The sequence below is a fragment of the Pantherophis guttatus genome, chromosome 4, assembly GCF_059756535.1.
Source record: "Pantherophis guttatus breed Tessera chromosome 4, ASM5975653v1, whole genome shotgun sequence".
Taxonomy (NCBI): domain Eukaryota; kingdom Metazoa; phylum Chordata; class Lepidosauria; order Squamata; family Colubridae; genus Pantherophis; species Pantherophis guttatus.
Genome location: NC_142066.1, coordinates 6,747,195 through 6,771,843, shown reverse-complemented (window position 1 = coordinate 6,771,843; position 24,649 = coordinate 6,747,195). Strand labels below are relative to the sequence as shown.

At 39.0% G+C, this 24,649-nt stretch overlaps 2 protein-coding genes across 2 annotated transcripts; both read left to right on the top strand.

Moving 5' to 3' along the window:
* The first annotated feature begins 4,824 nt into the window (after window positions 1-4,824).
* On the top strand, window positions 4,825-7,192 carry LOC117657925 (vomeronasal type-2 receptor 26-like). Its single transcript, XM_087892259.1, has 3 exons — window positions 4,825-4,950; window positions 5,714-5,840; window positions 6,294-7,192. The coding sequence occupies exons 1-3, from the start codon at window positions 4,873-4,875 to the stop codon at window positions 7,190-7,192; spliced, it is 1,104 nt and encodes a 367-aa protein (XP_087748385.1). The 5' UTR covers window positions 4,825-4,872.
* Window positions 7,193-14,581: 7,389 nt separating this feature from the next.
* On the top strand, window positions 14,582-22,632 carry LOC148113634 (vomeronasal type-2 receptor 26-like). The gene is made up of 3 exons (XM_087892257.1): window positions 14,582-14,823; window positions 21,099-21,280; window positions 21,734-22,632. Exons 1-3 carry the CDS (start codon window positions 14,582-14,584, stop codon window positions 22,630-22,632), a joined length of 1,323 nt encoding a protein of 440 aa, XP_087748383.1.
* Window positions 22,633-24,649: the final 2,017 nt, after the last annotated feature.

Here is a 24,649-nt window from a genome sequence, read left to right as displayed (position 1 = left end):
TTGCCTTGTCCTTTGCTGTGAAGGAGATCAATGAGGACTCCCAGATCTTACCTAACGTCACTCTTGGGTTCCACATCTATGACAGTTACAACAATGCAAGGATGACCTATCGCACCACGCTGGACCTGCTTTTCAAAGCCCAGGAATTTGTCCCAAACTACAAATGTGATAGCCAGAAGAATCTCATGGCCATCATTGGGGGACTAAGTCCTGATACATCATCCTTTATGGCAGAAAGTGTACATGTCTACAAAATTCCACAGGTAGTATGGGGTGGAATGAGAGGGAAAATTCTTCTGTAATTGATAGTAGATTCTAGTTGCTTTCTATACCTTTCTCCAGTACTTCAATTAAATACACTTTTATCACCCCTCATCTGTTTTTCCTACAACTCAATAGACTAGCTCAAGGTAATCCAATTAAATCAAAATCTTTTATTACAATCATACATGTGGTTTGACTTCCATGCAGCAATAGGTCACAATTTTTCTTGCTATGATTTGATTGGTGTGTGATAACAGTAGTTTAGTATAAAACTCAACTGTTCTTCCTAGCAATTGTTGAAGGATTGCTGCTAGTTAGTATTTTGCCATGTCTTTCTGCAGGACTTCAATTTGGCTTTCTTTGCTCTCCCTTCTGCAATTGATCCCACAACTCAATATGTTGGCTCAAAATCATCAGTCAAGAAAATCTTTTATTACAATCATAATATAGAAAGTTTAAATCACAAATTAGAGTACAAAATTAATCTTATTTGAGAGGGTAACCTGATGTTTTGGATTGACCACTATCTGTGGTGAAATCTGGAGCTGTGCGAAGAGGAGGATAGAAAAGGCAGGCTATCACATGGAACATAGAATAATAGAGTTGGAAGGGATCTTGGAGGTATTCTAGTCCAACCCCCTCTTTAAGCAGGAGACCCAATGCCATTTCAGATAAATCACTGTCCAGTCTCTTTCTAAAACCTCCAGTGATGGCGCAACTGCAACATCTGAAGGCAAGTTGTTCCATTGGTTAATTGTTTTCAACATTAGGAAATTTCTCCCTAGTTCTAGGTTGCTTCTTTCCTTGGTTAGTTTCCATCCATTGTTTCTTGTATTGCTTTTGGTGCTTTGGAAAATAATTTGACCCCCTCGACTTTGTAGGAGCACCTCAAATATTGGAACACTGCTATCATGTCTCATGGTTTTAGGAAGGATTTCCTTTCAACCACTTCCTGAAATCAAAGCTATCAGCTTCCAGCCACTTGCAGCCCATTCCCAACTCATCAGTATTTTCACTGCTGTCCACAACTCAACTCCAGATTCCACCAAGCTATCTGACAATAGGTCAGAACTCTCTTTGGTATGTCTTGGTTGGGTCTGATAGTAATAACTGAATTTAAAACTCAACTGATTTGCCTGGAAATTGTTGAACGATTGAGGATATGTGGTACTTTTGGAGATATCTATAATAATTGCAGTAAATGAACACATGATTAATCCTTTCAATTCCTCCAGAATCTCATGGGCATAGTTTTTCATGTATAAGTATTTTATTTTATCTGCTACAAATAAGGGAAGAAGGTAACCCAGTAAATCTAGCTCTTAACAATCCTTTCCTTAGGCTGAGAAGAGTTCACAAGCTCAGCTATTTAGCAAGTTTCCAGATGTTCTAAGGGGATGAACATACTGGAACTCTATAAGGAAGCAGTATGGTTGTAATCTAGTTAAATTTTAGATGTGAAAATATTTCATCATGGGGTTTTAATTGCTTCTCTTTTTCATCAGAATTATCATAATCTACATAGAATTGGACAAATGTTCAATGTAGGGAGACCTTCATTAAATTTCTAACAAGCAGTCTTCATATTTTTCCCATGATTTTCATAAATAACCAATTTCTCTTTTTCGTTTGTTAAGTTGACTTATGGTTCCTTTGCCCAAGAAGACTTTCAGATTACTAAATTATTTCCACTTTATTGCATGGTCCCAAAAGAGGAGCATCAGTACACTGGACTTATACAACTTCTTCTCCATTTTGGATGGACGTGGATTGGTGTCTTTGCTTTTGAAAATAAGGAAGGACATTTTTTGAAGAAACTGCAGCCATTGCTTTCACAGAACGGGATCTGTTTAGCTTTCACAGAAAAAATTCCCCAATATCTCGACTTGGAAAACTTGTCCAAATTGTGTAATTCAGTCACAATTATTTCTGATAGACTAATAGATCAGAAAGCAAATGTTTTTCTTGTCTATGGAGATTCATTCACAATAGCGTGGCTCAGAAGCATCATGTTTCTACGTGATCCTGAAAATAAAGAGAGTGCATCATTTAGGAAGGTTTGGATCCTGATGAATCCTATCGATTTCATCCTGATGGGAGGTCAAAGGAGCTGGGATCTCCAGATGTTCCAGGGGGCTCTTTCCTTTGCTGTGCATTCAAGAGACATTCAAGGCTTTAAAGAATTTCTTCAAGTCATCAAACCTTCAACCCAGAAAGATCAATTTCTTCAAGATGTTTGGGAACAATTGTTCGATTGTTCATTTTCAAATACAGAATTATCTTCAATGATGAATGAAACCTGTACTGGAGAAGAGAATTTGGAGAATCTACCTGCACCTCTGTTTGAATTTCAGATGACTGGCCAAACCTACAGTATCTACAATGCTGTTTATGCAGTGGCACATTCTTTGCATGAGGCAGTGAGATCAAAATCCCAACCAAGAGAGATTCAAAGGGTTGAATTTCCAAATCTGATGCCTTGGCAGGTAATCTTTCCATGCCACACCTATCGTGTATTTCAATGATTATCCACAATCATCCACAATCTAATATATTTTATTTACCCTGGTCTATGGCTGCAACTCAATAGAGAAACTGAGGCAACAAAGACATTAGTTTTATAAAATAAGAGGATGAACATAAACTGTGTCTTTATTAATTTCAGGATAGTCAGTGGGATTTACTGTATGCATCAATTTTCATTGTATATATAACTTTTAACCTCCACATAGAATTGGCCTGTCTTGTAAATTTATCCAACCTGGTTCCAAGAAGAATTCAACTGTATTGTGTCCAAAGGCAGTCTTTCTTTTATTGTGCTCCCAAAATGAGCCTTGGTAGTACAGTGGTTTAATGCACCCTGTTATTAACACAGCTGCCTGCAATTACTGCAGGTTCGAATCTCACCAGGCTCAAGGTTGACTCAGCCTTCCATCCTTTCTAAGGTAGGTTAAATGAGGACCCCCATTTGTGGGGGCAATAAGCTGACTTTGTATAAATATACAAAAGTATGAAGGCTATTGCTTAGCACATTGTAAGCTGCCCTGAGTCTCCGGAGAAGGGCGGCATATAAATCAAATTTAAAAAAAAAATATTTATGAAATGTAGACATTTCACTTTTCTTATTAGCTTTTAAATAATACTCACCAGAGCCATGGGGGCACAGTGGTTAGAAAGCAGTACTGCAGGCTCCTTGTACTGGCTGCCAGTTATCAATGGTTTGCAGTTTGATGCCCACCGGCTCAAGGTTTGACTCAATCTTCCATCCTTCTGTGGTTGGTAAAATGAGGAGCCAGATTGTTGGGAGCAAATGCTGACTCTGTAAATCATTTAGAGAGGGTTTCAAAGCACTGTGGAGCAGTATATAAGTCTAAGTGCTATTGCTATCCAAACTTATCCTCAACAGTTCTCTAATCTACTTCTCCTTGAATCACGAACCTTTCAGAGTTGGGATGCAGAGCATTATCTCTCTATAAATGTTCAAGAGGAATGGGCCAAATGTCAGTCCTTTTCACCTGTGTCCTCCACCCTTTAAAACCTCTGTTTTTAAGAATACACATACACTCTCACACACACATATATATTTTTGTTTACGTAGATTTTCACGGGTACAGGTATGCAAGTCTTGGTGTATTCGGGTCTTTTCCCGTGCTTCTAGGAGCACGAAGCTGAAAACACCAGCCTGAAGATGACGAATGAGACTTTGTTGAAGCGTCGCCAAGACACTTCCAATTTTATGCAGGAGAAAACCCGAATAACCAAAGACCTACATATACATATACATATACATATACATATACATATACATATACATATACATATACATATACATATACATATATATATATATATATATGTATACGTATATATATATATATATATATATATATACACATACATACATACATACATACATACATACATACATATATATATATATATATATATATATATATATATATATATATATACTCAATCTCTCCCCCCCCTCTCTCAAAAGAATTGAGTCTCAGATGATAAAATCTGACTAAAGGAAATTTGTCAGGACTCATGATGTTAAATACGTTTCTACTAACAAAGAACAAAAAATGTAGGATGAGTTTAGATATGGTCCAAGTTTGATTGTTTAGTTGTTTAAATAGTGAATATAAATCATATCTGAATCAAGTTGTGTAATGTCAATCCCTTGTTTTGATTTTGATTTGTTAACTGCTGTTGTTTCATTTTTTTCCCTTGGAAGTAACATTAAATTAATACTCGAACAGACCTGTGTCTTTCTCTGAAATATAGATTATCTATATTCTATGTGTACTTATTTGATATGAGTATGTATCTATATTCTAAGTGTACTTATTTGAATGAGTAAGTGAAAGTTAAATATACTTGGCACTTTTTCATTATCATCCTTCCATCTCTCCCTCCCTCCCTCCCTCCCTCCCTCCTCTCTCTCTCTCGTAGCTCCATCCATTTCTTCAAGGCATTTCTTTCAACAATTCAGCTGGGGAGAGAGTGTTCCTGAATGAGAAAGGGGAAGCAACAGGTGGATTCGACATCACCAACTTGATCACTTTTCCAAATAGATCTTTTCAGAGAGTCAAAGTTGGAAAGATGGATCCTCATATTCCCAATGTGAAGGAATTAATCATTGATGAAGAGCTGATTGTGTGGCAACCAGCTTTTAACCAGGTGTGGACTCATTTAATCAACTATTCCTCGATCCATTATGATCCAATATTAAACACAGTCTCTTTAGAAATCTAATTTGTGATTTTTGAAATGGCATACTCTGTACAAATATTGTCAGTGATCAAGCTTTCATCAAATTGACAAAATGACATTACAATTTAAAAGACAGGTATTCACATTTGGCTTGCATTTCCCTTTGAAATCACAGGAGTCACATTATTTCCATCATATTGTAATCACATATATTTCTTTATTCACCCTGCCATTCTCCAAACACGCCCTTTGCTCATCCTTATAATGTCAGCATTTTAATAGATAGTATAAATATGCAATGGCTCAGTGGTCAAAGACACTGAGCTTCACAGCTGGAAAGCTGACAGGCAGGGTTTGAGACCTGAGCACTATGCAATAGGTTGAGCTCCCATTCCTGCCGCAGCTCCTTCCCACCTAGGAATTCAAAAGGATGGAAATGTGAGTAGAGTCATTGGTACCATTTTGGTGGGAAGGTAGCAATGTTCCTTGTGCCTTTGGCATATAGCCATGCTGGCCACATGATCATGGAAAATATCTTCAGACATTATTTGCTCCCTCGGCCAAGAAACACTATGAGCACTGTGCCCTAGAGCTGAAAACAACTGGACAGGGAAACCTTTACCTTATAAAAACACCTGGACTAACCCTTTGAGAATTCAAATATTAACAAATTAGCAGTACAAACTGCTTAAAAATCCTCTTTGCAGAAACCTTTTATGTTTATCACCAGGTTCTTCCAATTTCTCTGTGTAATGACCATTGCTCCCCTGGATACTGGAAGAAAGGGTTGGAAGGAAAGCAATTCTGTTGCTACAACTGTGTCCTGTGTCCAGAAGGGAAGATTTCAAATCAAAAGGGTAGGTTAGACATTCCGGCAAGTCCTCAATAGAAGCAAATTGTAATACACTGTTTTAGTGTAGCAAGTAGTTTTTTGAATTTTTCAAGGTGAGTATTCATTTCTATACCTGTGAATCACAATGCCCATGAGAGCTGAGCTCTTATATCCACCCCTACAAATTTCTTCTCTGTGTTTTGGAAAAATGGGAAATGTCAAATTGGTCAAAATTTTAAAATTTGGAAGATTTATTAGACAGGACTGTATTTCAGTGAATAATTGCCCTTTCCATTGTACTTCTGTTATGGTGGTTCCCAGCTTATTCAATGATGGAAAAACTGCATTTCCATAGAAACATGATCCAACTGGTAGTAAATAGGAAAAAAACTTGAGTGTGATAATTATTGGTACTCATAAAGAATATTATTTTCAAAAATATGGAATGTATAAAAACATGCCTTGGCTTTTCTTTCAGATATGGAGGACTGTTTTCAATGTTCAGAAGATCATTATCCAAATAAAGAAAAAAAAGGATGTATTTTGAAACTGCTGGTCTTTCTAACTTTGGAAGAAACCTTAGGAATTGGTTTATCCTCAGCGGTTCTTTGTTTCTTCTTCTTGACATCTTGGGTACTTGGAACATTTATTAAACACAGGGATACTCCCATTGTAAGAGCCAATAACCAGTCCCTCACTTACACCCTCCTTGTCTCTCTTCTGATCTGTTTTCTCTCCTCTTTGCTCTTCCTCAGCCAACCTGGCAAAGTGACCTGCCTTCTCCGACAACCAACTTTTGGCATCACTTTCTCAGTGGCTATTTCTAGTGTACTGGCTAAAACCATCACTGTGGTTGTGGCTTTCATGGCCACTAAACCAGGATCTCAGATGAGGAAGTGGGTGGGGAAAAGATTGGCTTTTGCTGTTGTCCTTTCATGCTCTCTATTACAAGTATGTATTTGTATTCTTTGGCTGTCAGCATCTCCCCCATTCCCTGAGCTGGACATGCACTCAGAGCTCCAAGAAATGATTTTACAGTGTAATGAGGGGTCAGCTTTCTTCTTCTACTGTGTCTTGGGCTACATGGGTATCTTGGCCATCGCCAGTTTTATTGTGGCTTTCCTTGCCCGTAAATTACCTGACAGCTTTAATGAAGCCAAATTCATCACCTTCAGCATGTTGGCCTTTTGCAGTGTGTGGATCTCCTTCTTTCCAGCCTATCTGAGCACAAAAGGCAAAGCCATGGTAGCTGTGGAGGTCTTCTCCATTTTGTCCTCCACCGCTGCATTACTGGGATGCATATTCTTGCCAAAGTGCTACATCATTGTTTTGCGGCCTGACCTCAACCACAGGGAGCAACTGATAAAGAGGAATTAACAAAAAAGAGCCTTGATAGTACAATGGTTTAGTGCACCCTGTTATTAACACAGCTGCCTGCAATTTCTGCTGGTTCGAATCTCTCCAAGGCTCAAGGTTGACTCAGCCTTCCATCCTTTCTAAGGTAGGTGAAATGAGGACCCAGTTTGTGGGGGCAATAAGCTGACTTTGTATAAAATATACAAAAGAATGAAGGCTATTGCTTAACGCATTGTAAGCCGCCCTGAGTCTCCGGAGAAGGGCGGCATATAAATCAAATTAAAAAACAAAACACTTGGTGTAATAATTCTGGCTTTGAGAAATTGCTCACGAAAAAAAGAGACAAGGATTGTTTGCTGTCCATAGGAGACATATAGAAGTCTTTAATTCTGACAACAGAGGATTGATGGAGGATTATCCTGACAACTAAGATTTATTGTAGTTGCCAATTGCAAAAGAAATGCTCATGCTGCTGCATTTGCAATCATTCTCCAAGATACTTTAATTAAACACCTTCCTTCTTTCAACACCCAAAGATTGAAAGACATTGAAAATTCAGTTGTTTTGTTAGAAGATTAGAGATATTGAATCAAATCTTGTTCAATGTTTGCATTTTACTTATTTATTTATGTAGAAAATTTATATAGCCACCTACTTGCTCACAGTGACTCTAGTCAGTTTACAACAATAAAACAAAATATAGGAATTAATTTTTAAAAAGCTAAATGTCCTTGAAGCCATTTCGCTTCTCACCTAAAAAGCTTCTTTGTTTCTGACTCTGACCAAGAATGGAAGAAGCTTCTTGGATGAGAAGTAAAATGTCTTTGAGCAAAAGCAAAGAAAGTCCCGTTGCCTTTTGAAAAATCACTTTTGGGACAACCAACAACAAAAGAACCAGCACTCAGGAAATAAGTTGCAGACTATAATTTGCTGAGGTAGCAATGAAAGTTTCAGAGAAAGTTTCATGCACCCCAACACACTAGACCCCCATAAATTAATAAGATACAAAGAATTACTGGACCTCCAAGGAAGATTAAAAACACGGCAGGAACTCAGGGAACAAGGCATAGAAATAGATTGGCGGCCCTACCTACAAATACAAACTAGATACAATAAAGAAATGAGGAAGGAGGAATCGACATAAATCCCAACCGACAAATTATTAGGAACTAAGGATGGAAATTTGATTTCAAAGATATACAAATACTTATTAGAATTTGACCTAGCAGAAAATTTAGTTAAAGGACAAATGATAGCTTGGGCAAGGAACATTGGCAAAAATATACAATTAGAAGAATGGGAAAGAGTATGGGAAACCAACTATAGAATAACAAAATCTGTAGCATATAAGGAGAACCACTACAAGATGTGGTACAGATGGTATCTAGCCCCTGCGAGATTGGCGAGGATGTATGCAAACCTTAATCCAACGTGTTGGAAATGCAAGCAAGCACAGGGAACCTTCTTTCATGTCTGGTGGCTTTGCCCAAAAATTAAAAAATATTGGATAAAAATAAAAATTTGCATATCAGAAATAATTGCAGAGGATATTGATCTAGAACCGGAAATTTTTTTGTTAGGAATGCTTAAACAAAACATTAGAAAGGAAAAAAAATACCTAATATTACATATAATTACAGCAGCTAGTTAGCTCTAGCACAAGTCTGGAAAACAGATCAATTGCCAATGGAGCAGCAAATAATTCAAAAAATTTACACATGTGCAGAAATGGATAGACTAACGTTGAAATTGAAAGATAAGGAAGACTCTCAGTATTTTAAGATATGGGACAGTTGGTATGAGTGGATAAACTAATGGAAAAGAAAGTAAAGTCAAAACTTAGTAAGAAATTTCAAGTAATAATTATACACTGTCATTAAGGGGGGGAAAAAGGAAAGTAAGTTCTTGTATATATGTGTACTTATATACATTATATATACCTTATTTGTTGTTTGTTGATATTGCTGATTGTACTTTAAGGTTGTGAATGTTTTATACAATTTTATGTTTTTTTTTTAAATCTAATAAAGTTTTTTTTAAAAAAAAATAGAAAGTTTCAGAGAAGACATTCAAGTGTCCTCATGTGACAATATGTGACAATTGCAAGGGCGTGCTGAGGATTTTGCGTATTATCTGCACGATAAAATCGCTCAGATTCGGGACGGCTTGGACTCCGACTGGGTGGGTTCAGGCAATGTGTCTGAGGTGGGTCTTGAGAATGTCATCTGGGAGGAGTTCGATCCTTTGACTCCCGAGGACGTGGACAGGATGCTGGGGAGATTGAACGCCACATGTTTATTGGACCCATGTTCCTCCTGGCTGGTGCTGGCTACCCGGGAGGTTACACGAGGCTGGCTCCAGAGGATTATTAACGCTTCTTTGAGTGAGGGCGTCTTACCTCCCGCCTTGAAAGAGGCGGTGGTGAGACCCCTCCTGAAGAAGCCCTCTCTGGATCCGGCTGTTTTGGCAAACTACCGTCCTGTCTCCAATCTTCGCTTCATGGCAAATGTTGTCGACAGTGTGGTTGCCTGACAGCTCCCACAGTACCTGGATAAAACTGTCTATCTGGAGCTGTTCCAGTCCGGCTTCAGGCCTGGGTACCGCACGGAAACGGCATTGGTCGTGTTGGTCGATGATCTCTGGAGGGCTCGGGACAGGGGATGTTCTTCTGTTCTGGTCCTATTAGATCTCTCAGTGGCTTTTGATACCATCGACCATGGTATCATGCTACACCGGCTGGAGGGGTTGGGAGTGAGAGGCACCGTCCTATGGTGGTTCTCTTCTTTTCTCTCCGACCAGTCACAGTCCATGCTGGCTGGGGGGCAGAGGTTGACCTCGAGGTGCCTTGTTTGTGGGGTGCCGCAAGGGTTGGTCCTCTCGCCTATCCTGTTCAACATTTATGTGAAGCCGCTGGATGAGATCATCCGTAGATTTGGGATGCAATGCCATCTGTACGCTGATGATACTCAGCTGTACATTTCCACCCCAGACCACCCCAACGATGCCCTTGAAGTGATGTCCCAGTGCCTGGAGGCCGTGCGGGTCTGGATGGGGAGGAACAGGCTCCGACTCAACCCTTCCAAGACCGAGTGGCTGTGGCTTCCAGCGTCCCGATATAGCCAGCTGACGCCATCGCTGGCTATTGGGGACGAATCACTTACCCCCACGGAGAGGGCTCGTAACTTGGGCGTCCTCCTGGACACATGGCTGTCTTTAGAAGACCATTTGACGGCCGTGGCCAGGGGGGCTTTTTATCAGGTTCGCCTGATACGCCAGTTGCGTCCCTTTCTAGATCGGGATTCTCTACGCACAGTCACTCAGGCACTAGTCACTTCCCGCCTGGACTACTGCAATGCTCTCTACATGGGGCTCCCCCTGGGGTGCACCTGGAGGCTCCAGCTGGTCCAGAACGCGGCCGCGCGGGGGATTATGGGGGCGACGAGGCGCTCCCATGTGACACCTCTCCTGCGCGAGCTGCACTGGCTTCCGGTGGTCTTCCAGGTGCGCTTCAAGGTGTTGGTGACCACCTTTAAAGCGCTCCATGGCTTAGGGCCGGGGTACTTACGAGACCACCTTCTGCCACCAATAGCCTCCCACCGGCCAGTACGCTCGCACAGAGTGGGCCTCCTCAGGGTGCCGTCCGCCAGACAATGTTGGCTGGCGACCCCCAGGGGGAGAGCCTTCTCTGTGACGGTGCCCACCCTCTGGAACAACCTTCCCCTAGAGTTACATACAATAACAGACCTCCGGATTTTTCGTCGGGCCCTGAAAACCTATTTATTTCAACTAGCTGGGCTGGCTTGAGTTTAATTTTAAATTGGGTTGTTTTAATTTACGGCCAGAATATTTAATTATTTTAATATTGTTTTTAAATTTTGTATGCTCTGTTTTTACTTTGGCTGTTCACCGCCCTGAGTCCTTTTTGGAGAAGGGCGGTATAGAAATTTAATAAATAAATAAATAAATAAATAAATCTAAAAAATATTCAAGTTACAAAGGAGCTTGTTCTTCCTGAGACCATCATCTGAGAGCTGTGCCAAAATACCACATTTTGCTTCTTACAATGTTACAGAGCCCCTGATTACAACCTCGCATATGCAAACAAGCTAATTTCACTACTAACGTGGGCAGCCTCCTGCCCACATCCTCTTATCTTGCTTGGTGACCTCAATCTACCTCTTATTAATTGGACCCTAGCAGAGTTCACAGGAGCGGGCATGTTGTAGTATGGATAGGTCAAGCCGTGAGCAAAGTTTATTATGGTTGGTGTTGCTTTTGGCAATTGACTTAATGGTATGAATGAATTTGTGTCTGCTGGACTCATTCTTGCAAACGATTCTGCAGAAGTGTGGGGCCACCAAGCTGTCGCTGTACTGGAACTCAGGGCTGTCACAGGAAATATCGATGATTTCATCAGGGGAGATTGTTGATGTATGAAAGGTGCTGATGTGCAGTCCAAGTTGTGTAGTCCAAATGTTTCTTCACTGTAGGAGTTGTAGATTACAGGATAAATTTTTCATTAATCCAAATTGCTTGCTAGAGAGTAGGTTGTTTGTCTCTAAATGGAGGGTAATGGATTGGTTTATGATTGATTCCATGACTTTGCAGGTGACACAACACAATGAGATTGGTCTGTAACTTTCAACTAGGCTGGGGATCTCTCATTTTGAAGATAGGAATGACCGGGGCTAATGACCATTGGTCGGGCAAGGAGCCGGTTCTGAAAGATATCTCATAGATTATGCTTAGTGGTTCGGCTATGGCAGTGGAAAACTTTTTCAAGAAGTAGGCACATAATCCATCAGGGCCAATAGATAAGGATGGTTTTAGGTTACGTAGTGCCTTTTCATTGTTATCTTCTGTAAAATCGATATGTAGCAGATCATTGCAATTAGTTGTGAAATGACTAGGAAATGAGGGGCATGAGCAGGGGTGAAATGCTCCCGGTTCGGACCGGATTGTCCGATCTGGTAGCGATGGAGGTGGGTGGTTCGGAGAACTGGCAGCAAAAATCCCTGCCCCCCCCCCCCATTACCCAGCTGAGCCGCGCAATCATCAGAGGCTTTTTTTTTATTTTTAAAAGCATTTTTTTCTACAACCTCTTTGGCCGAAAAAATGCTTTTAAAAGTTTTTTAAAAAGCCTCTGATGATCACGCAGCTTAGCTGGGATCATCAGAGGCTTTTAAAAGCATTTTTTCTACAACCTCTTCGGCCGAAGAGGTTGTAGAAAAAATGGTTTTAAAAGTAAAAAAAAAAAAAGTTGGACACACCCACTTAGTCATATTACTCCCCCCAACAAGCCATGCCCACAGAACTGATAGTAACAAAATTTACATTTCACCACTGGGCATGAGCCATTGCTGTTGACAAAGACTGAACTGAAGCACATGTTGAAGAGGTCCTTTTAGGGTGGCATGGTTTTCGAATCTTTAAGTTTGATATTTACGAAATTATAGAAGGCGCAGGTGGATTTCACGTGTAACAGCTTTTCGTCTTGTTTGCAGTAGTAATTGGTGCATTCTGCCTTGATCTGATGGCATAAGGTTTTGTAGCAGTTTTTAAAATTAGCTACGTAGTCAGTTTTCGTAATCTTACTATGGTTGGCAGAAAGCCCAGAAGAAATTTGCAGAGAACTAAGATCCAGACGTGAAGGAGAGTGAATTTAGTTGTTCCCTGCAAATTGCCTCAATTGTCGTCCTTCCTTAAATAGGGCTAAGGGAGTGGCTAATTAGCCCCCAGCCTTACTCTCGAGGAGACCTCCTCCTGAGGAGCCACTCCTGCCTTTTGGCAGCTCTGCTCGCCCGTGCATCGAGAAGAGGCTTCTCCTCTTCTTCCTCTCCACTTAAAGGAGCTTCTGGAGGTTCTGAAGGCCCTGGCTGAATCCCTGCCTCTGGCATCACATCTTTTTCAGCCTCCACACTGTCCGACTCAAGCGCCAGCTGCACAGGTTGCTGGTGCAGCACCACACCAGCCTCCTCGTTGTCAGAATCAGCTACATCTGCACAGGCGGCTGATGGGCCACAACAGCTGCCCATGTTAGTAGTGAGCTGCATTGGCTTTCAGTGGTCTTCCGGGTGCACTTCAAGGTGTTGGTTACCACCTTTAAAGCACTCCATGGCATAGGACCTGGGTATTTGCGGGAACGTCTTCTGCTGCCAATAGCCTCCCACTGACCAGTACGCTCCCACAGAGAGGGACTCCTCAGGGTGCCTTCAACCAGGCAATGTCGGCTGGTGACCCCCAGGGGGAGGGCCTTCTCTGTGGCAGCTCCTGCCCTCTGGAACGATTTGCCCCCAGAGATCCGAAGGACATTGGATCTCCGGGCCTTTCGCCATGCCCTAAAAACTTTTCTTTTCCATCAAGCAGGGCTGGCGTGAACCCCCCCCCTTTTTTTTTTTAGCTTTTAAATTGTCAATGGGTTTTAGTTTGAATGTTTTAAATTTTGGGCCAAAGTCATGTAATTCTTTTAAAAAATTTAAATTTTGTATTGGTATGTATTTTAGTTCTGGCTGTGCACCGCCCTGAGTCCACTAGGAGAAGGGCGGTATACAAATTGAATAAAATAAATAAATAAATAGTGAGTTTAGCTTGTTCGCATGAACGAGGACGTAATCAGGGGCTCTGTAACATACTAAGAAGCAAAACATGGAATTTAGGGAGAGTTCGTAGACGATGGTCTCTGGAAGAGCAAGATCCCGTGTAACTTGAATGTTCTTCAAATCTAGGGACTTTTTATAGAAGCTAGCAACACCACCCCATCTACACATTTCACAGTCGGACCAGTACCACTTATGTGGTAACGGAGTCTGGGAAGGATATGTTCAACCACATCTTGCAGAAAAATATAAGATTGAATATAGAGTCGTATTTAGTAGGAGGAGGAATTCAGGCATTTTGTTTGCAAGGCTTCTTGCATTAAGTAGCTTGCATTTAAGGTCTGTGGTGGTGGACCTGGATGAAGATGGGGGTGTGGAAGCCTAATTTTGGTTGTTGGGGGAGGGGAGAGTTGTTGAACCATCAGTTGAACTCCTTATTCTCTCACAAAAACAAAATAATTATTTCCTACAGGAATCAACATATTTTTTTTAGCTAGGCCAAAACATCAAGGACTGTGCAAAAAGGTATTTAAATCCAACAATGAAGGTATCAGTCTGGCTATAAAGAAACTCTTGAACCCCAGGGAGTTTGGCACAAAGGGATAATAATGGTTCCATCAGATTCAGTCCTACTAGTTGTCTCCCTCATTTCTTCTTTTTCAAAACATCTGTTCAATCCTAGTGATAGTCAGTATAGAAATTTGCACACACAAGGAACTTCAAATAGAAAACGATGGGATTTCTGATTAGGTGCATTGTCAGATATCAACCTTGGCTCAATCATTGAATGAACCACTGAAATACAAACTTCCTTATGGACAGGACACACAAATATTTTCCCTATGACAAACGCCTGAAGATGTTGTTCCTTCTTGTGGTCTTGGTGCAGAAAGCAGTTGCTCTGAGCTGCCCTGCGAGTGATGCTTTCCCGATTCCCCATGAATGGTACCAGCCTGGTGACCTCATCGTGGGTGGGATGGTGTCTCAGATAATTCAAACATTTTTTGAACTTGAATTTAAGGAACACCCTTCTCTAAAACGTTATGATTTACCAATGTAAGGATTTTTTTCTTTCCATTCATTTTCTAATCTTAGCCAGATTTCCCTTAATTGCTTATAGGGCTAATAGCTCTTTGAGTATAAATGCATGGTTTTGTATATAAACTTACATGTCCTTCCTTGTCTTTCAAACTTATTGGATTGTGGAGAAAACAAATCATTTTCATTGTGTTAAAATCTTACTCATGAAATGTATGAAACTATTCTGCAAGAAGTCTTTTGGAAAACATTTAGGGAGTGTAAGATAATTAAAAGTATCCAGTCTGAGCAATCACTCTTTGCATAACTTACATGTATTAAAAAAGTGATATTTGCTGGTTGTATTATATTTTGAGCCAAACAGATAGAAATAAATGCGATAGCATAAAAAAAAATCACGATTTTGTTTTATACTTATTCGTTGCAAATCAGAAAAATATTTTAGATAGTTGAAAACTATACAAATTATTGGCTTTTTTTACAAAGACTCCTATGTTCTTATTTACAATAGAGACAGAAATGGTTGTTACTCATATATCAATGCTTTCACCATCAAAGAATTGTCAATTTATTTGTTCAATGGCAGTGTTTAAACTATTTGCAGTGTAATAACCAAATTCTACCAGCATGCCCTTGCCTTGTCCTTTGCTGTGAAGGAGATCAATGAGGACTCCCAGATCTTACCTAACGTCACTCTTGGGTTCCACATCTATGACAGTTACAACAATGCAAGGATGACCTATCGCACCACGCTGGACCTGCTTTTCAAAGCCCAGGAATTTGTCCCAAACTACAAATGTGATAGCCAGAAGAATCTCATGGCCATCATTGGGGGACTAAGTCCTGATACATCATCCTTTATGGCAGAAAGTGTACATGTCTACAAAATTCCACAGGTAGTATGGGGTGGAATGAGAGGGAAAATTCTTCTGTAATTGATAGTAGATTCTAGTTGCTTTCTATACCTTTCTCCAGTACTTCAATTAAATACACTTTTATCACCCCTCATCTGTTTTTCCTACAACTCAATAGACTAGCTCAAGGTAATCCAATTAAATCAAAATCTTTTATTACAATCATACATGTGGTTTGACTTCCATGCAGCAATAGGTCACAATTTTTCTTGCTATGATTTGATTGGTGTGTGATAACAGTAGTTTAGTATAAAACTCAACTGTTCTTCCTAGCAATTGTTGAAGGATTGCTGCTAGTTAGTATTTTGCCATGTCTTTCTGCAGGACTTCAATTTGGCTTTCTTTGCTCTCCCTTCTGCAATTGATCCCACAACTCAATATGTTGGCTCAAAATCATCAGTCAAGAAAATCTTTTATTACAATCATAATATAGAAAGTTTAAATCACAAATTAGAGTACAAAATTAATCTTATTTGAGAGGGTAACCTGATGTTTTGGATTGACCACTATCTGTGGTGAAATCTGGAGCTGTGCGAAGAGGAGGATAGAAAAGGCAGGCTATCACATGGAACATAGAATAATAGAGTTGGAAGGGATCTTGGAGGTATTCTAGTCCAACCCCCTCTTTAAGCAGGAGACCCAATGCCATTTCAGATAAATCACTGTCCAGTCTCTTTCTAAAACCTCCAGTGATGGCGCAACTGCAACATCTGAAGGCAAGTTGTTCCATTGGTTAATTGTTTTCAACATTAGGAAATTTCTCCCTAGTTCTAGGTTGCTTCTTTCCTTGGTTAGTTTCCATCCATTGTTTCTTGTATTGCTTTTGGTGCTTTGGAAAATAATTTGACCCCCTCGACTTTGTAGGAGCACCTCAAATATTGGAACACTGCTATCATGTCTCATGGTTTTAGGAAGGATTTCCTTTCAACCACTTCCTGAAATCAAAGCTATCAGCTTCCAGCCACTTGCAGCCCATTCCCAACTCATCAGTATTTTCACTGCTGTCCACAACTCAACTCCAGATTCCACCAAGCTATCTGACAATAGGTCAGAACTCTCTTTGGTATGTCTTGGTTGGGTCTGATAGTAATAACTGAATTTAAAACTCAACTGATTTGCCTGGAAATTGTTGAACGATTGAGGATATGTGGTACTTTTGGAGATATCTATAATAATTGCAGTAAATGAACACATGATTAATCCTTTCAATTCCTCCAGAATCTCATGGGCATAGTTTTTCATGTATAAGTATTTTATTTTATCTGCTACAAATAAGGGAAGAAGGTAACCCAGTAAATCTAGCTCTTAACAATCCTTTCCTTAGGCTGAGAAGAGTTCACAAGCTCAGCTATTTAGCAAGTTTCCAGATGTTCTAAGGGGATGAACATACTGGAACTCTATAAGGAAGCAGTATGGTTGTAATCTAGTTAAATTTTAGATGTGAAAATATTTCATCATGGGGTTTTAATTGCTTCTCTTTTTCATCAGAATTATCATAATCTACATAGAATTGGACAAATGTTCAATGTAGGGAGACCTTCATTAAATTTCTAACAAGCAGTCTTCATATTTTTCCCATGATTTTCATAAATAACCAATTTCTCTTTTTCGTTTGTTAAGTTGACTTATGGTTCCTTTGCCCAAGAAGACTTTCAGATTACTAAATTATTTCCACTTTATTGCATGGTCCCAAAAGAGGAGCATCAGTACACTGGACTTATACAACTTCTTCTCCATTTTGGATGGACGTGGATTGGTGTCTTTGCTTTTGAAAATAAGGAAGGACATTTTTTGAAGAAACTGCAGCCATTGCTTTCACAGAACGGGATCTGTTTAGCTTTCACAGAAAAAATTCCCCAATATCTCGACTTGGAAAACTTGTCCAAATTGTGTAATTCAGTCACAATTATTTCTGATAGACTAATAGATCAGAAAGCAAATGTTTTTCTTGTCTATGGAGATTCATTCACAATAGCGTGGCTCAGAAGCATCATGTTTCTACGTGATCCTGAAAATAAAGAGAGTGCATCATTTAGGAAGGTTTGGATCCTGATGAATCCTATCGATTTCATCCTGATGGGAGGTCAAAGGAGCTGGGATCTCCAGATGTTCCAGGGGGCTCTTTCCTTTGCTGTGCATTCAAGAGACATTCAAGGCTTTAAAGAATTTCTTCAAGTCATCAAACCTTCAACCCAGAAAGATCAATTTCTTCAAGATGTTTGGGAACAATTGTTCGATTGTTCATTTTCAAATACAGAATTATCTTCAATGATGAATGAAACCTGTACTGGAGAAGAGAATTTGGAGAATCTACCTGCACCTCTGTTTGAATTTCAGATGACTGGCCAAACCTACAGTATCTACAATGCTGTTTATGCAGTGGCACATTCTTTGCATGAGGCAGTGAGATCAAAATCCCAACCAAGAGAGATTCAAAGGGTTGAATTTCCAAATCTGATGCCTTGGCAGGTAATCTTTCCATGCCACACCTATCGTGTATTTCAATGATTATCCACAATCATCCACAATCTAATATATTTTATTTACCCTGGTCTATGGCTGCAACTCAATAGAGAAACTGAGGCAACAAAGACATTAGTTTTATAAAATAAGAGGATGAACATAAACTGTGTCTTTATTAATTTCAGGATAGTCAGTGGGATTTACTGTATGCATCAATTTTCATTGTATATATAACTTTTAACCTCCACATAGAATTGGCCTGTCTTGTAAATTTATCCAACCTGGTTCCAAGAAGAATTCAACTGTATTGTGTCCAAAGGCAGTCTTTCTTTTATTGTGCTCCCAAAATGAGCCTTGGTAGTACAGTGGTTTAATGCACCCTGTTATTAACACAGCTGCCTGCAATTACTGCAGGTTCGAATCTCACCAGGCTCAAGGTTGACTCAGCCTTCCATCCTTTCTAAGGTAGGTTAAATGAGGACCCCCATTTGTGGGGGCAATAAGCTGACTTTGTATAAATATACAAAAGTATGAAGGCTATTGCTTAGCACATTGTAAGCTGCCCTGAGTCTCCGGAGAAGGGCGGCATATAAATCAAATTTAAAAAAAAAATATTTATGAAATGTAGACATTTCACTTTTCTTATTAGCTTTTAAATAATACTCACCAGAGCCATGGGGGCACAGTGGTTAGAAAGCAGTACTGCAGGCTCCTTGTACTGGCTGCCAGTTATCAATGGTTTGCAGTTTGATGCCCACCGGCTCAAGGTTTGACTCAATCTTCCATCCTTCTGTGGTTGGTAAAATGAGGAGCCAGATTGTTGGGAGCAAATGCTGACTCTGTAAATCATTTAGAGAGGGTTTCAAAGCACTGTGGAGCAGTATATAAGTCTAAGTGCTATTGCTATCCAAACTTATCCTCAACAGTTCTCTAATCTACTTCTCCTTGAATCACGAACCTTTCAGAGTTGGGATGCAGAGCATTATCTCTCTATAAATGTTCAAGAGGAATGGGCCAAATGTCAGTCCTTTTCACCTGTGTCCTCCACCCTTTAAAACCTCTGTTTTTAAGAATACACATACACTCTCACACACACATATATATTTTTGTTTACGTAGATTTTCACGGGTACAGGTATGCAAGTCTTGGTGTATTCGGGTCTTTTCCCGTGCTTCTAGGAGCACGAAGCTGAAAACACCAGCCTGAAGATGACGAATGAGACTTTGTTGAAGCGTCGCCAAGACACTTCCAATTTTATGCAGGAGAAAACCCGAATAACCAAAGACCTACATATACATATACATATACATATACATATACATATACATATACATATACATATACATATACATATACATATATATATATATATATATGTATACGTATATATATATATATATATATATATATATATACACATACATACATACATACATACATACATACATACATACATATATATATATATATATATATATATATATATATATATACTCAATCTCTCCCCCCCCTCTCTCAAAAGAATTGAGTCTCAGATGATAAAATCTGACTAAAGGAAATTTGTCAGGACTCATGATGTTAAATACGTTTCTACTAACAAAGAACAAAAAATGTAGGATGAGTTTAGATATGGTCCAAGTTTGATTGTTTAGTTGTTTAAATAGTGAATATAAATCATATCTGAATCAAGTTGTGTAATGTCAATCCCTTGTTTTGATTTTGATTTGTTAACTGCTGTTGTTTCATTTTTTTCCCTTGGAAGTAACATTAAATTAATACTCGAACAGACCTGTGTCTTTCTCTGAAATATAGATTATCTATATTCTATGTGTACTTATTTGATATGAGTATGTATCTATATTCTAAGTGTACTTATTTGAATGAGTAAGTGAAAGTTAAATATACTTGGCACTTTTTCATTATCATCCTTCCATCTCTCCCTCCCTCCCTCCCTCCCTCCCTCCTCTCTCTCTCTCGTAGCTCCATCCATTTCTTCAAGGCATTTCTTTCAACAATTCAGCTGGGGAGAGAGTGTTCCTGAATGAGAAAGGGGAAGCAACAGGTGGATTCGACATCACCAACTTGATCACTTTTCCAAATAGATCTTTTCAGAGAGTCAAAGTTGGAAAGATGGATCCTCATATTCCCAATGTGAAGGAATTAATCATTGATGAAGAGCTGATTGTGTGGCAACCAGCTTTTAACCAGGTGTGGACTCATTTAATCAACTATTCCTCGATCCATTATGATCCAATATTAAACACAGTCTCTTTAGAAATCTAATTTGTGATTTTTGAAATGGCATACTCTGTACAAATATTGTCAGTGATCAAGCTTTCATCAAATTGACAAAATGACATTACAATTTAAAAGACAGGTATTCACATTTGGCTTGCATTTCCCTTTGAAATCACAGGAGTCACATTATTTCCATCATATTGTAATCACATATATTTCTTTATTCACCCTGCCATTCTCCAAACACGCCCTTTGCTCATCCTTATAATGTCAGCATTTTAATAGATAGTATAAATATGCAATGGCTCAGTGGTCAAAGACACTGAGCTTCACAGCTGGAAAGCTGACAGGCAGGGTTTGAGACCTGAGCACTATGCAATAGGTTGAGCTCCCATTCCTGCCGCAGCTCCTTCCCACCTAGGAATTCAAAAGGATGGAAATGTGAGTAGAGTCATTGGTACCATTTTGGTGGGAAGGTAGCAATGTTCCTTGTGCCTTTGGCATATAGCCATGCTGGCCACATGATCATGGAAAATATCTTCAGACATTATTTGCTCCCTCGGCCAAGAAACACTATGAGCACTGTGCCCTAGAGCTGAAAACAACTGGACAGGGAAACCTTTACCTTATAAAAACACCTGGACTAACCCTTTGAGAATTCAAATATTAACAAATTAGCAGTACAAACTGCTTAAAAATCCTCTTTGCAGAAACCTTTTATGTTTATCACCAGGTTCTTCCAATTTCTCTGTGTAATGACCATTGCTCCCCTGGATACTGGAAGAAAGGGTTGGAAGGAAAGCAATTCTGTTGCTACAACTGTGTCCTGTGTCCAGAAGGGAAGATTTCAAATCAAAAGGGTAGGTTAGACATTCCGGCAAGTCCTCAATAGAAGCAAATTGTAATACACTGTTTTAGTGTAGCAAGTAGTTTTTTGAATTTTTCAAGGTGAGTATTCATTTCTATACCTGTGAATCACAATGCCCATGAGAGCTGAGCTCTTATATCCACCCCTACAAATTTCTTCTCTGTGTTTTGGAAAAATGGGAAATGTCAAATTGGTCAAAATTTTAAAATTTGGAAGATTTATTAGACAGGACTGTATTTCAGTGAATAATTGCCCTTTCCATTGTACTTCTGTTATGGTGGTTCCCAGCTTATTCAATGATGGAAAAACTGCATTTCCATAGAAACATGATCCAACTGGTAGTAAATAGGAAAAAAACTTGAGTGTGATAATTATTGGTACTCATAAAGAATATTATTTTCAAAAATATGGAATGTATAAAAACATGCCTTGGCTTTTCTTTCAGATATGGAGGACTGTTTTCAATGTTCAGAAGATCATTATCCAAATAAAGAAAAAAAAGGATGTATTTTGAAACTGCTGGTCTTTCTCACTTTGGAAGAAACCTTAGGAATTGGTTTATCCTCAGCAGTTCTTTGTTTCTTCTTCTTGACATCTTGGGTACTTGGAATTTTTATTAAACACAGGGATACTCCCATTGTCAAAGCCAACAACAGGTCCCTCACCTACACCCTGCTTGTCTCTCTTCTGATCTGTTTTCTCTCCTCTTTGCTCTTCCTCAGCCAACCTAACAAAGTGACCTGCCTTCTCCGACAACCAACTTTTGGCATCACCTTCTCAGTGGCTATTTCTAGTGTACTGGCTAAAACCATCACCGTGGTTGTGGCTTTCATGGCCACTAAACCAGGTTCTCAGATGAGGAAGTGGGTGGGGAAAAGATTGGCTTTTGCTGTTGTCCTTTCATGCTCTCTATTACAAGTATGTATTTGTATTCTTTGGCTGTCAGCATCTCCCCCATTCCCTGAGTTGGACGTGCACACAGAGCTCCAAGAAATGATTTTACAATGCAATGAGGGGTCAGCTTTCTTCTTCTACTGTGTCTTGGGCTACATGGGTATCTTGGCCATCGCCAGCTTTATTGTGGCTTTTCTTGCCCGTAAATTACCTGACAGCTTTAATGAAGCCAAATTCATCACCTTCAGCATGTTGGCCTTTTGCAGTGTGTGGATCTCCTTCTTTCCAGCCTATCTGAGCACAAAAGGAAAAGCCATGGTAGCTGTGGAGGTCTTCTCCATCTTGGCCTCCAGCGCTGCATTACTAGGATGCATATTCTTGCCAAAGTGCTACATCATTGTTGTACGGCCTGAGCTAAACCACAGGGAGCAACTGATAAAGAGGAATTAACACTTGGTGTAATATTTCTGGCTTTGAGAAATTGCTCATGAAAAAAAAGAAAGAAGGATTGTTTGCTGTCCATAGGATACATATAGAAGTCCTTAATTCTGACAACAGAGGATTGATGGAGGATTAACCTGACAAATAAGATTTATTATAGTTGCCAATTGCAAAAAAAAATGCTCATGCTGCTGCATTTGCAATCATTCTCCAAGATTCTTTAATTAGACACTTCCTTCTTTCAACACCCCAAGATTGAAAGACATTGAGAATTCAGTTGTTTTTTTTTTAGAAGATTAGAGATATTGAATCAAATCATGTTTGCACTTTCCTTATTTATTTATGTAGAAAATTTGTATAGCCACCTACTTGCTCACGGCGACTCTAGGTAGTTTACAACAATAAAACACAATATAAAAATTAATTTAAAAAAAACTATATCCCCTTCTGGTAACAAGTCAAATAAGCCATTTGATGGGCTCCAGTCCACTCTTGGCTCCCTAGGCCTGCTGGCAAAACCAGGCCTTCAGAGCCTTTCGTGAGAGTGTCAAAATGGGGGCCAGTCTCATTTCTGTCAGGATGATGTTCCAGAGAGTTGGAGCCACCATGGAGAAGGCCGTTCTCTTTGTCCCACCAAATGCACCTCCTTAGGGGATGGGACTTTTATATTTTCTATTCATAAATGACTTCATAAATGTACAGTAAAAAGGGAAGGAAAAAGGGAAATACATTTTATGAAGATGTCTTTAATACAAAAAGAATTAATGAAGGGAAATGAAATGCATTCCTCCTTCCATCTCATCCTTTACTAGAAGCATATGCTTGCCGATAATCACCATAAACATTGATTTGATTTGATTTGATCTTTTCCTTTGAATCTTTTAAATAATTGTTATAGAGTGATTTTAACTAATGATTATCTCACATGTACAGGATATTTGCATGCTGTCACTTGCCACAAGATGCACAGCCATATAAAGTGACTAAATTAATAAATTTGTCGTTAAAAGATATTAGATATTATTGTGGCCTGTGGCAACTGCATGAAATAGAAACCCGGGAATATCCATTAGAAATGGGGATATGGTTTTTCCATTTTTTAAAAAAAAAATTAAACAAACATAAATAAAAATATAAAACCATCTTCAATTACACACAGCGTGTCGGCTGGTTACAAGTCCTTTGTGCATCTTCACCATATTCATAGCTTACAGTTTTCATAAATTCTCATATGATCAATTTAATATATATCTATGTATTATTGTCCTCATTAATCATTTATTTAACTATAACTATTCTTCCCTCATTTTATACAAAATATTCTAAAATTTGAGTTAATTTATATTATAACATTCATTTCATCATCCTAAATCGATCCAATAATAATACGTCTTTATGTTATATTTTATATAATTCTACAATTCTTGTATTATAAAGATCTCTATCATATTTCATTCCCACATTTTTTAATCTAACCATTGATAAAATAAGTCCCATATCTTATAATATTGTTTAACTTCTTGTTCTCTGATTTCAAATGTCAATTTACTCATTTCAGCACATTCCATTATTTTCTTAATAACTTCATCTTGCGTTGGTATTTTCTCATTTTTCCAATTTTTAGCAAACAATTCTAGCCGCTGTTAATACATTCACAATCAGATATCTCAATTCTCTATTATATATTTCAGGTACAATCCCCAATAAAAAAATCTCTGGTTTAAAATCTATGTGTTTTTTTATCATTTTTTCCAACCATGTGTGGATTTTAGTCCAGTGTCTTTTGGCTTCTGCACACGTCCACCACATATGGTAATATGAACCTGGTATCTGATGACATTTCCAACATTTTTCAAATTTATTCTCGAACATTCTGGCTATTCTTGTTGGGGGTAGATGCCACCTGTAAAACATCTTATATAAATTTTCTTTATATACAGTTGACATTGTCATTTTGTAATTTTGCGACCACAATTTTTGCCATTTCTCTAAGTCAATCCCATGTCCAAAAATTTTCCCCCAAGTA